The sequence below is a fragment of the Prinia subflava genome, chromosome 4 (genome assembly GCF_021018805.1).
Source record: "Prinia subflava isolate CZ2003 ecotype Zambia chromosome 4, Cam_Psub_1.2, whole genome shotgun sequence".
NCBI lineage: Eukaryota > Metazoa > Chordata > Aves > Passeriformes > Cisticolidae > Prinia > Prinia subflava.
Genome location: NC_086250.1, coordinates 24989517 through 25002328, shown reverse-complemented (window position 1 = coordinate 25002328; position 12812 = coordinate 24989517). Strand labels below are relative to the sequence as shown.

Genomic DNA, 12812 nt, shown 5'->3' with positions numbered 1-12812 from the left:
TTTGTTTAATGGAAACAGATGGAATCAGATTTTTTTGCATTTCAACAAAATCGTTATCACTTCCTAGGTAATGCTAGCTTTAGCTCCATGTTTTGTTTTGATAAAATAGATGTTCTAACCTTTTTCTTAGACTTTTTATAAACATTTTTATTTTTCTTATTACTTCTGTGGGTGGATGGAATGAGTATAGCTGTGTTGAGGGCAAACCCACCAGTGTTCCTTGAAAGAGAAAATTTTTCTACAAGGTGCTCCAATACCTGTCATTTCTGTGGCCACAAGTAACTCTTAGTAAAATGTTGCTGCAAACTGAATGAAAGTGGTCTAAAAATCCAAGTTCATTTCAATATTGTGTCGATGTGGAGGATTAAAATATTTTTTATTTATGCAGAAAAGAATATCTTAATGATACATTAAGAAATTCTTTGTATATAACAAAGTTTCCTTAAAAGTGACTTGATATAAAAATCTCATTATTTACCCCAATTATTAATTCCGGTTGAAACTTATGAATTTATGAAATTAAATATTTTTAGAAGGATTCTTGATCCATCCGCTTTACATTTATTTTTACCTTTTTGTGAGAAGAGAGTGTGCTGGCTCTTACCTTAGTGTAATATCTGTTTTTAATAGAATATGATGGGACAAGTGATCTAAAATATGTAGTTAGAATATTACTGCATGATGTTACAGTGTGACCTGTGTGACCTTAAATCTGTTTGTGCAGCATATAGAGAAACTTGGATTCATTTTTTGGGAAGTCAGATAAAATTTAAGTGTTGACAGGTGTTTCTTTGTTTTTGTCAGTAACATTTCAACTGGTTTACTTTAAAACCTGCTGAACATTACAGTCTTTCTTAGTAGCAGTGTAATATAACAATAATAATTTTTTATCTTCACAGTTCTTTCTGAATTTTTTTTAAGGACTAAGATGGATAGCTCAGAGGAACCTCAGAAAAAAGTCTTTAAAGCACGAAAAACAATGAGAGTAAGTGATCGACAACAACTTGAAGCTGTCTATAAGGTTAAAGAGGAGCTGTTGAAGACAGCTGAAGTGAAACTGTTAAATGGTAAACATGAGAATGGAGATTCTGATATAAATTCCATTTTGAGCAATACAGACTGTACACAAGGTAAGAAAGAAATCAATGGCATGGTTGACTCGTGTGTTAACTCTGAAGAAGGAAGAACGGCTTGTGATGAAATTAGTGAGACCAAAAGCCCTGAAAGTAGGGCGGGAAACATAGTCAATGACATAGAATCCAAATCACTAATGCTGAATGTTACTGAGAATGTTACTCCCGAGCAAGCTAAAGATACTGACATTGCACTAAAATGTGAGGCTGAAAATGGAGTTGGTAGCAGTAAAGATAACTTCCATGAAGAAAATAATAGAAAAGGTCATTTGGACCAGAGAAAGAATGATATCCCATTGGAAGGTGAAAGTAAATCAGTCTGTGATATTAGTGACTCCTCTGAAGAGAAGGAAGAAACAAATGATTTACCTGTTAATTCCAGTTCATCTGGTGAGGGAAAGAGGGTTGAAGAAGTAACTGTTGAAGAGGTTGTTGGAGAAGCAGCTATCTCTAGCAGTATGGAAACTGACCAGGAAGAACAAGAAGGCAGTGCAGGACTTTCAGAAACCACTGTTTCAAAGACAATAGATGAGCCAAGTGAAAGTATCTTGGACAATACTGACTGTATGGAAACAGATGACATTATTCCAATTTTGGAAAAACTAGCCCCTGCTGAAGATGACCTAAGCTGTTTTTCTAAAAGTTCTCTGCTTCCAGTGGATGACACAGTCCCAGATTTAGAAGAGAAAATAGACAACTGTTTGGGTTCACCATCCAAGCAGGAAAGCAATGAAAGTCTGCCAAAAGAGGCATTCTTAGTACTGTCTGATGAAGAGGATCCCTGTGATGAGAAGGAGGAACGTGTTGAAGAGATACTACCAAACAAGTCAAGTCTTCCAGGTAAGAATTTTCTCAATTGTTAGTTTCCATGCAGGTTTGGGATTTTGTTCATTTCTTAGAATGACACACTTGTGGCAGGTTTCTAAATCAAAACAGCAGTGTTACCCACCAGAAATGTTATGTGGTCTTAGTTTTCAAGGGTGGTATTTGAGGAAGAAAACTTAGCACTGAAAAATGGCCATTGTCAAGGTTTGGATTGTTTTGATTTTTTGTTTATTGTTTTGCATTTTGGTTTTAGGGGGGTTTTTTGTTGTTTTCTTGTTGTTTTGCTTTGGATTTTTTTCATACTCTGTAAATTTGGGTGCCAGCTTGGGTGAGGTGGTGGATGGAAAAAGAGCAAAGATGAGCAATTGTCAGAGAGGGAACAGAAAGATTTGGGAGAGGAGAAATGCATTCATTTACTGCTTTCACAGGGAAGAAAGGATTTCAGCTTTCTTTAACATGCAAATAAATGAGAAGGAAAACACACATGTAATCCAGGTGTGCCTCAAATTCTCTTTTAACTTTTTTTTGCCACTGAAAGACAGAATTGGAAAAGTTTAATGAAAAATGGATGTCAAGTATTGTTTTCATATCATACAGCTTTATTCTTTTGACTCAGTGGGTTTTATCTAAGTTTTCTTTGATGGCTATGGCAACTGATGGATGCTTTTAAATGTTAAGTGTGGAATCTCTTCATGTAGTTAGCAGAATATTTTTCTAAGTTAAACTGAATGGCTGTCCTTTGTAGTGCACTGTTTCATAGAGTTTTTTTAAGTTTCTTTTCTTTTTGACAATGAATGGTCATTGCTATACTATTGTACTTCTGAAAATAAAACAGATTAATTATTTACAGATAAGTTGACACTGTTCTTTTATCTGTAATTAAGAAAGATGTTATTTCAAATTATCTTGGGGCTGGAATTATTTTGTTGGTTTTTTCCTCCCCCTCTTCTCCCCAACCCTTGCATGGTATAGCATTTATTAAATCATGACCGTATGAACCCAAGTGTGTTTAAATATGGCTCACTGGGTAGAAATTTCATAGCTTAAACAAGATTCAGGTTTTAGTCTCTAGGGAGTTAGTAACCATAGTTTCTCAAATCTTGTTTTACTAATGATGCGACTGTGGCATTCTGAATCTTCAGTCTCTAAAACAGCTAGAGAAATAGATAAAAAATTTTCTTCAGCCCTGTTTTAGGCTCCTCCTTTTCTAGTCTTTACCTTTAAATTATGCTAGTTAAATAGAGACAAGGTAGGTTCCGTAGTTTCTGCTAAATATCTTATTTAGGCATTAGCTGTAGTCAATGAGATGGAAATAGTGATACCATTGTTGTGCACTTAAAGTCTTCCAGAAACTGGAAGTGGGGGAAGCAGAGGCAAAGAAGGTTGTTGTGTAGTTGTGTCAAAATTGTAGTATTACGAGTCCCTTTTATAAAATGAACATTATAAATAAATTGGTTATCTTTGTTCTCACTGGGGTTTAAGGGTGCTCTCATTGAAGCCATTAGGTTTACTTTTTTTTCATCTTACCCAATAAGAAAGCACTCTAGGGTCACAGAGGAATTTGCTATGGAGCAAAAAGACTGAAGTGAATGTTAAATATTGTACTACAGTTTGCAGAAGTTTAAAATTAGTGTATCCAGCAATACTTTCTTTTAGATTCTTAGTTTTGGTGACAAGACAAATTCTTTTGTCTAGTTGTTTTATTTATTGGCTAATAACAGTTTATGACTCTTACAGTTGTGTGGCTGTAACTGAGACTGTTCATGAAATGAAAATTGGTCACTGTGATGTTCTGTGTTAACCGGCAACAAAGAGAGGTTGCAGAGGTAGGAAACGGTTGTATGAGAAAACAGGTAGAGTTACCTTATAAAGAGCAACTCTTGGAACGAATCTGTGAAAATTAAAACTGTAGAGATCATATGGAGATCATTTCAAGATGCTGTACTGGAAAAACAGTGCAGGTGCAGACTGCTCAGTTAAGAAGTAAGATTTCAGCAAGTCCAGATAAAAACCAGCAGGGCTAAACAATAGTGGTTGGTACTAGAAGACTTTATTCAAATGGACAAGTGGAATTAGTATCTATAATAGCTATGTTGTCACAGATTTTTATGATGAAAGATGATACATCAAAAAGCTTTGGAGCTTTTTGTGTAAGCAAACAAGCCTGTGGCAGGGAAGCCCTGATGTGAATTCTCTAGGATGTCCAGACACAAGTGATTTCTTATCAAGAACTTTTGGAAATGAAACAGTAAAATGGAAAGTCCTCATGGAGGAAATAATCAGCTGAAAAATGAAAAATAAATTCAGAGTTCCAGAGACTGTGCTCTGTGACAGAATTAATAATTTGCCTAAAATGAATGGTAACTAATGAGGTGACTAGTTTGCTGATACGAAGAACTGGAGAAGACTTTTGCAATGCTGGTTGACTGAGGAACGAACATGGTAGGTGAAACTCATTCTGGTTGTCTACGAAGTGGTGCACAGGAGTACAAAACTCATAACTTGATCAGAAGGTAAAACTGACTAACCACTCAATAAAAATATTTCACGATTATAATAGGTACTTTTGAGGAAACATTGATAAAATGGCAGTTGAAGAAAGCAATTGAAAAATGATTGGAATAAATTAAGAAACTGAGGAAAACTTTGATACACCAAGCTTATAGGAGGCCAACAAGGTTGCATTCATTGCTTCTGCCTGTCTAGCACCAGGATAATGAGATCACAGCTTAGCAGTGAGAACTAAACTGATAGTTGTGAAATTTTCTCCTCCTTAGCTGGAGAGTTTAGCTGGGCATCATGTTTAAACCACTTTTAGTTAAATGAGATTTGTCCATGGTAACGGAAGTTAGTAAGGAAAGGACCTTCTCATCCCTGAAATTACTTGTCCTCTATATAGAACTAAAAAAAGTCCTTAGCTTTGAAGCTTGTAACAGGATCTAAAGACATTCTAGGTATGTGTATCTTTCCATGGAATATTTGTGTCATTCAGATGAATATTAAGATCTCTGAACTGTGGGAAAAGTTGTCTTGAACTTAGCAATTCTCCTTTAGATGCATAGGAAAATGAGTCCTGTTTTATGCATAGCAATTAAATACATGACACTTATCTCAAAGTCTTAAAAAGCAGTGGCATAGGCATTATCCTAATTTATTACCTTAAAAGTAATTATATTTGGATTGAAGAATTTGCACTATTAATATTATTTTTTACATTAATAAGAATCTCATAATGCCAGGTTTTTGGGTTTTGACTTCTTCCTTTTTCTGATTTATTAGGTAAATTGTTTTGATTCAATTAAGTTTTTTTCACAATAGAAGTGAGACTTAAGAGACCGTCAAGCATACCTTTGCAACCAGAACTTCCCTTAGAAAAGCTAAACTGCTGTAATAACAAAGTGAATATAGGAAAATGAAGAAGTGTGCAGATCAAGATGTGCATAACAGTGCTTACTTGCTCTGCTATATTCTGGATAGATTTTACTGTACTCTTAAAAGCAATAGTTATGTGTTGTATCTAGCAAGCACAGAAACATATAATGGAAGCTTGTTCATACATGTATGTATGAAACACATAATGGAAGCTCATGGAACACGTAATAAAAGTTTTTCAGGAAGTGCTACCGTTTTTATCTTTGAGTGTTTGGTAGCTTCAGATTTTTCTCTATTTAAGCATTTCCTAAACTGTATAATTTGAGATGACTAGTCCTAAATTGTGATACTTTGTATTAGCAAGAAACTTCAAATCAAAATTATATTTGTTAACCTAAATCTAGGCCTTTCCTACCATTAAGATAATGGTTGAAGTTGCCAATTGTAAATAGAGAAACATACTAGTGTTTTGTTACTGAATTTTTTATACTTTCTCCCTAAGTGGAAAAGTAAGCTAAAACAACTTTTTGAGAACTTCAGCTGCATTAAAAGTACATCATTTTGTTTCAGTGGTAACTGATACATGTTACCCTCATAATTGCAATTCAGTAATTCTAGTTTAAATGTTAAGCAACTTCAGAAGCTGGTCTTAATGTGTTGCATGATAGTTCAAATTATTGTTTTGAGGGTATCCCCTTATTTTTTCATATCTGCATTCCCTTTTTGTCATACTTATTTCTCTTGCCTTCCGTCACATGTTTTTTAATAAGTTTTCTTAATTCATTAGTCAAAATAGGATTGTTATAACACTTTTGTAGATTTGAGTAAGTGTCACATGGATTTTTTTCTTCTGTTTATAGAAGAGGGGGAAAGAACAAAGGAGTGTGAAGATAAAGGAGAAGACGCCCACAAAGAAGATAAACAAACAGAGAAAAGTATGTAATTTCAAAACTGTTATGTTTCACTGGGTTGTATGTGTTAGAAGTACAGAATCATTACGTTTGGAAGGGACCTTTGATGATTATCTAGTCCAGTGCCCCTATTAAAAACCAGGTCAACTAGAATGCAGTTTGCCCAGAACCATGTCCCCTGACAGGTTTTGTGTATTTCCACAAATTTCTAGTGTTCTGATCCCAGTGTTTCACAACCCTCACAGTAAAAAACTTTAACTGTTTGAGTGGAAATTCCTGTATTTCAGTTTACATCCATTTCTCTTGTCCTGTCACTGCTACTCACTAAGAGTCTTGCTCCTTGCTCATTCTCCGCCTCTCAGGTCATTCATGAACATGATAAAATCTTCCCTAATGGCCTTCTCCAGTTGAAAAATTCCAGCTCTTGATGAATGCTCCTATCTCTAAAACATCTTGGTGACTCTACACTGAACTCTCTCCAGTATGCTCACTTTTTTTTTTTAGAAGCATAGAACTGGAGAAAAGACTCAAGCTTCAGGCTCACATTCCCTGGTTAAGGGGGAGTAAGTGCCTCCCTCAACCTGCTGTCAGTACTCATTCTCAGGCAGCCAGGAATGTTGTTGCCCTTCTTTCCAACAGGCACATTGCTGGCCCATGGTCAACTTCATGTGTGTGGAAACCACCAGGGCCTTTTCCGAAGAGGTGTTTTCAAGCCAGTGAATTCCCAGCCTATACTAATACATGGCTTTATTGCTACCCAAGTGTAGTACTTGGGTGTCTCCTTTTCTTAAACTTCATGGAGTTCTTGTTTGCCCAAGAACTGTGAGTGTGACTCTTTGTCAGTGTGACTCTGAATGGCAGCATAAACACTTTGGAGTGTACAAATCACACCTTCCAGTTTTGTATCACCTGCAAGTCGCTGCGGATATCCTCTTACCCCTTTATATAGGTCATGAATGAAGATGGTAGTGTTGGTACCAGTAGCATCTGCTGGTGTGCATTTCTGAGCTCCAGCTGGATTATGTGCCAATAATCATGGTTCTTGGAGCCCAGCAGTTGAGCCAGTCCAGTTATCTAGGCCATACATCAAGAGTTTGAGGATGGTTTGGGTGTCAGAAGCATTGTTAAAGATGCTCTCCTCTCATCCACCAAGCCAGTGTCTCACTGTAGAAGGCTGGTGATGCATGATTTCCCCTTGATAAATCCACTCTATTCCCCATCACCATCTTCTAACAGGCTTAGAGATGATTTCTGTCCAGATTTACTTGCTCCATCATGTGCCCAGGGACTGAGGTAAGGCTCATAGTCCTGTAGTCCCCTGGGTCCTTGTTACATAATCTGAAGATTATTTAAAAGCAGATGTCCCTCTTGTCCTCAAGAACTTTCTGGACAGAGTGCAAGGAGCTGAAGAAGTGAAAGGTCTCTTTGGGTCATCTGTGCTTCACGCTGTGATGAAAATGACTTTTTAAATCTAGTTCTGTTTTGAGCCCATTCTTCTGTTCAATTTTTACTTTCCTTCTGAATCAAGATGTGAAAAAAGAGTTTGGTTTTTCAGTCAGGTGTTGGAGGTACAAGTTAAAACTTCATGGCAGGTAAATACAGTTAATTGCTGGTATAGTTAAATGAGATGTAGTTTTATTTGGCTGGAATTCTGAGAAGAGGATTCCTTTTTCGGAAGAAGGTTTTATGTTTCATTATGGGATGGTGCTGATAGGAGCAGAAAGAACTGGTGGGAGGTTCTGGAAAGGAGAATGATGCTACTAGAACCATTTTGCATTTGGGGCAGCAATTGGGTGAATCACAATGCAGAACTTTACTGACAGGGCAGTAGTGTACAGATACCAGAAGGACTGGTTTTATACTTTGATGTCATCAAGCATGTTTTTCCAAAGGCATTCCTACTGGTTTAGAATGAAAAACCTTATTCTGAGAACAACTTCATAGTTATCATGGCATTCTGAAGATACCTGTTTTTTCAGGAGTTCCTCATGAGCAGTTGTATGTAATTGTTCCAGGTGAAGCATCAAAGAGAAAGCGTTCCAAATCTGAGGACATGGACAATGTTCATTCTAAACATCGTCGGTACCTGGGAGGAGATTATGAAGCAGAGCTCCAAGTACAAATTACAACCAGGAAGGATGTTGACCTAAAATTACAAAAGGTAGAATAGAGGTGCAGAGCAAAGAACATATACACACACCTGTCACTTGTGTTCCATCTTTGAATTAGCAGTCCCTCTGCACACATTCTATGTCCCCAAACACCTTCTCTTTTTTGTGGTTGAACATTGGATGTAATTCAAATAACAAAAGTGCTTAATTAATTTAAAGTTCTGCGTAGCCCTGCTTTTAAGAAGAGACCAAATACTATTTGAAAACTGTTCTGCAGGAGTTACATTTGAAATGTATAATACTTAGTCTCATGTGACTCTAGACTGAAAATGTTAGTAAAGGATGTATTTGACTATGATGGAGTTTATAGGTGATGCACTTCATTGTGTGCCTAGCTTTTTAAAAAAAGGCAGTCTCCAAACAAGAGTGTAATCAACCTGGCATTTTGCAGATTTTTGTAGAACTGTTAATAGCCTGATTGCATCATTCCTGTATAATGAACCTATGGTCTTGGAGAAAGGAAAATTGTGCTGTTCTAGTTCGTTAGCTAGCATGTGTTGTAACTTCATTAATTTAGGATAGCAAAAACTGAACCACATTAGTTGCTTTTTTTTTTTTTTTATTTCCTAAGAAAACTTTTTACACTGCAGTAGGTATACAAGGGAGAAAAACATTAAATAATAATTTTTATCAAGTAAACTTTGTGAAAACCAGTCTTCTTATGTTTTTTAGCTTCTGCAAGAAAGGCAACACTGCCTTTTTGCTAGGGGAAAGTACATCTCAGAAAAAGGTTTTTATTGAATGTCTTAAGTTGCTGTTCTTTGAATACCAATGCCCCTCTCAAAAATAGAAAAGTAAGAACAATTAATTTGTGTAAGCACTGCACTTCAAAAAAAAATTCTGTTGTTAAGGTTCTTTTTGTATATAGCACGATTTTTATAAACCCTTATCTAACTGCAAGGAAATGAATTTGTTGAATTAATGGGAAACCATGTGTATTTTCCAAAATGATGTTAAAACTTAGCTGTGCAACCACATGCTTGTTGCTGACTGTAGATTTATTTGATTGACAGGGCACAAGAGTTTTCATTGTTCTGTCTATAGCAGGTATTTGTTAGGAGCTGAGAATATTTTTAGAGATGGTCTCCCAAATTTTAGGATTGCATACATTTTTTTTTTTTTAATATAACAATTTTGCAGATTATCCAGAGACTGTTGGAAGAAAAACTTACTGCTTTGCAGTGTGCGATATTTGACAAGACTCTGGCAGACTTGAAAACCCGAATGGAGAAAGTAGAATGCAACAAAAGGCATAAAACGGTGCTTACTGAAATGCAGGTGAGTTTTTGTATGTTCAGCTCAGTGCTAGGGTCAAATGCAAAATGAACTTTTTCAGTATTTAGTAGTAAGGTTCCTACAATTGCCAGTAGGGGGAAACCATTTTGACCCTGCAAGGGGAGGAGGTGGTGAGGAGAGCAGCAAATACTAATGTTCCTTTTGAGTTGTAAAACTTTTTTCCTACTCAGACGGAGGGAAGCAACCAATTAATCATACAGAAACCCCAAAGTGGATCTTCCGCCTGGCAAACTGATTCATTAGGTGTTAGTAGACTGCTTTTCCACTCTTCTGTTCCATTTAGACATTTTTCAAAAAAATACCAAGTTTGAGGTTTTTATGAAGCTGGAAATTTGCTTAAAAATGGGAACATGCAGAAAGGAGGGGACAGTAGCGCTAGACTTTGAACATTTTGCATAACATGTTGTTTCCCCAGAGTGTAAAATGATGATGTTCTAGCAAGGAAGCAAATACCTAGTGTTGAATGCTGTATGGTTTCCTGCATTCTTTGTAGAAAATATGTACATAGTGGTGGCATGAAGATCATCACAAAATGCAAACAATTTTGAACTGACAAGACAATTAAAAGCTAATAACAAATTCCAACAACAAGGCAATTTTACTTTTTTCATTAAAAGAAATATGGCGTTTGCCAGATCAGTTCCCACTATAAAACACTTTCCTCTTGTTGCTACAGACATTTTAAATTGATTTTTTAAGTGCCAAGATGCTTTCGGTATATTTGTTTACCAGTATCTTTAGCCATCAACTAGAGTGTCAAATTAATATCGTCATATAAGGCTTTCATTTATGTAGTTTTGTGTGAACGTGCAAGATGGATTCAGTTTGTGCAGCTGTGAACAGGAAGGAAAATAATTAAACTTGTCTCTAAGATACCTTGATTGTGATGCGTACATTTGTCTTTCTGCTGTAATATAGTTGAAAATAACGTAGTTGTACTGTATTTCAAGGAAGAATAATTTCCCTGATATGATACAGCCTTTGATTTGATGTCTTAGTTATATATCTTTTAGTTTGTAAAATTTCTTTGATGGTTCTTGGGGATTTATGGGTTTGTTTGTTTTTATCTTCTTCCTGTTAAGGCTAAAATTGCAAGATTGACAAAGAGGGTTGGAGCAGCCAAGGAGGACTTGAAGAAGAGACAGGAGGTAAGAACTAGATTCATTGAGGTCTAGGGTTTTTTTCTGAGTTAGCCTAAACCTTATGTTGGAAAATAAAGAAAATTTATGTGCAAAAAGATGTGACTTGTTCATTCAACAGCATTGACAAAGCAGGTTTGTCTGGTTTGGTTAAAGTTGTCTTAACATGTGTTATGTAATTCTGATTTGTACAGAAGCTTCTTTAGGCATTTTTAGTGTGAAAACACCTTAAACTGTATGTAACTGAATCTAATTTATATCAATATGGAAAGTACAGTGCAAATAAAAAGTGCATCCCATTACCTTGATTCTGAGGGGTGAGAGGGGGAAGAGGAAAGAGAGGATATATTAGGAGGGGGAGGCAGTAGGATCAAGGAGATTTTGGGTAGTTGTAAAATATGTCAAATTCTCCTGCAATATTGACTTCAGAAAATTAATCTCTCACGCAGCAGTGAATGGATATGATTTATAATGAAAGCATAAGTTTGCAAGGTGACTTAGAGTTGTTTTGTTATGGTCTCTCTCTCTCTCTCATTCTGTGTAGAATGTGGCAAATGCACCTGTATCTCCAGAGAAAGCAGCACCTGACACTGCAAATGTAAACAATGCCACTTACCGGTAAGCAAAGCACATAACTGGGACCGTGTTGAAGTTTACAATAGGATACTTCAAATAATCTCTGTATTTCCTTTTTTATAAAATTAAAATATTCCTTTTCCTTCATTGCTCTTCACTTGTAAAATTTGATTTCCTTTTACAGAATAAATAAACTGACAGACTTGAACCCATTCTTGGTAAAATTTAGATGTTATTTAGCATCAGTTTCAGTTTAAAAAATTGTAGGTAATATTGGAAGTTTAATTTCAAGAACAGGAAAATTCTCATGGTGGAAGACAAGCTTCGTGCAAGGACTTGAAAATTTATAAGTAATTCTGTACTTCTTTTTATTGGGGAAATACCCAAAGTTAATTTGCCTGAGAAGTAAAAAATGAATTTAGAAAAGAAAATCTCAAAAGAACAGCTGTTCTGTTTCTGAAAAATTAGGGATTTTTTCATCATTGTGCTGTTCATAAATGCACCTTATGTGGCTTACTGAGAGAAAGGTCAACTCAAACTTCATTCCTTAGAAATGCTGGCACAGTGAGGCAAATGCTGGAGTCAAAGAGGAATGTAGGAGAGAGCACACCAGCAACTTTTCAAGCCCCTGTGAATCCAGGTAAGAAACTCCCTATGGACTATAAACACATTTCTTAAAAGTTCTATTGCTTTCCATTAAAGAAGTAACTAACTAAACAGAGCAAAACTAATTTTACTCCTTTTTCTGACATTAAAAAAAACATTATTTTTAGTTCTCTAGCACATTCTCAGTTTGTATTTGTGTAGTGTGCTTACCAGGTATGGGAAAAAATGTGTTGATTTGGCCAAGCAGAACTTGTGGTAAATTAGATGATTCAGGAGACTGCATGCTGGGTATGGCAGCAAAACTGGCTGCCAAGAACTGAAACACATCTCAGGCCCCGTATTGTACTTGATCATAATAGGATGCTGATGATATCCTTTCCTCTATGTAATGACTATAGAAATTGAGTGGGAAACTTAACAGCAATTATAGACTCGATTTCTTGAAGGAGTCATCTTGAAAAATAGAATTTCTAGATTAAAATTTTATAAGGAATACAGACTCAAAGTCACCATTAATTTAGTCATTATAGTCTCACTGTCCTTGGTTGTAAAAATAGTTTGTTTAATATTGAATGCTAAATCTTTCCTACAGGATTATTTTACAGTTTGCATGTACTGGCTTTCAATAATGTATTTTACTCCTGATCTTTAGAATTAATCCTGAAATTTTGCATAAAAGTAAATATCTTCTCTGATACATTAATACTTGGTTTTGGTAGAACCTTCTGGATACAAGGTCCTACCTGTACAAGACAAGTTAGTCATAACTTGACATAGTTTGTG

At 35.8% G+C, this 12812-nt stretch overlaps 1 protein-coding gene across 18 annotated transcripts in view; it reads left to right on the top strand.

Annotated features, from left to right (window-relative positions):
• Window positions 1–12812, top strand: part of ATF7IP (activating transcription factor 7 interacting protein) — an 80122-nt gene that overhangs the window by 33773 nt on the left and 33537 nt on the right. For 10 of the 18 annotated variants that reach the window (XM_063396114.1, XM_063396127.1, XM_063396116.1 and 7 more), the window contains 7 exons: window positions 900–1973; window positions 6191–6265; window positions 8257–8402; window positions 9553–9690; window positions 10791–10856; window positions 11392–11465; window positions 11975–12063. In XM_063396114.1, the coding sequence (XP_063252184.1) occupies window positions 900–1973; window positions 6191–6265; window positions 8257–8402; window positions 9553–9690; window positions 10791–10856; window positions 11392–11465; window positions 11975–12063 (1662 nt within the window). The remainder of the gene's footprint in view (window positions 1–899; window positions 1974–6190; window positions 6266–8256; window positions 8403–9552; window positions 9691–10790; window positions 10857–11391; window positions 11466–11974; window positions 12064–12812) is intronic. The other 8 variants (XM_063396131.1, XM_063396122.1, XM_063396130.1 and 5 more) reach the window with 1 other exon arrangement.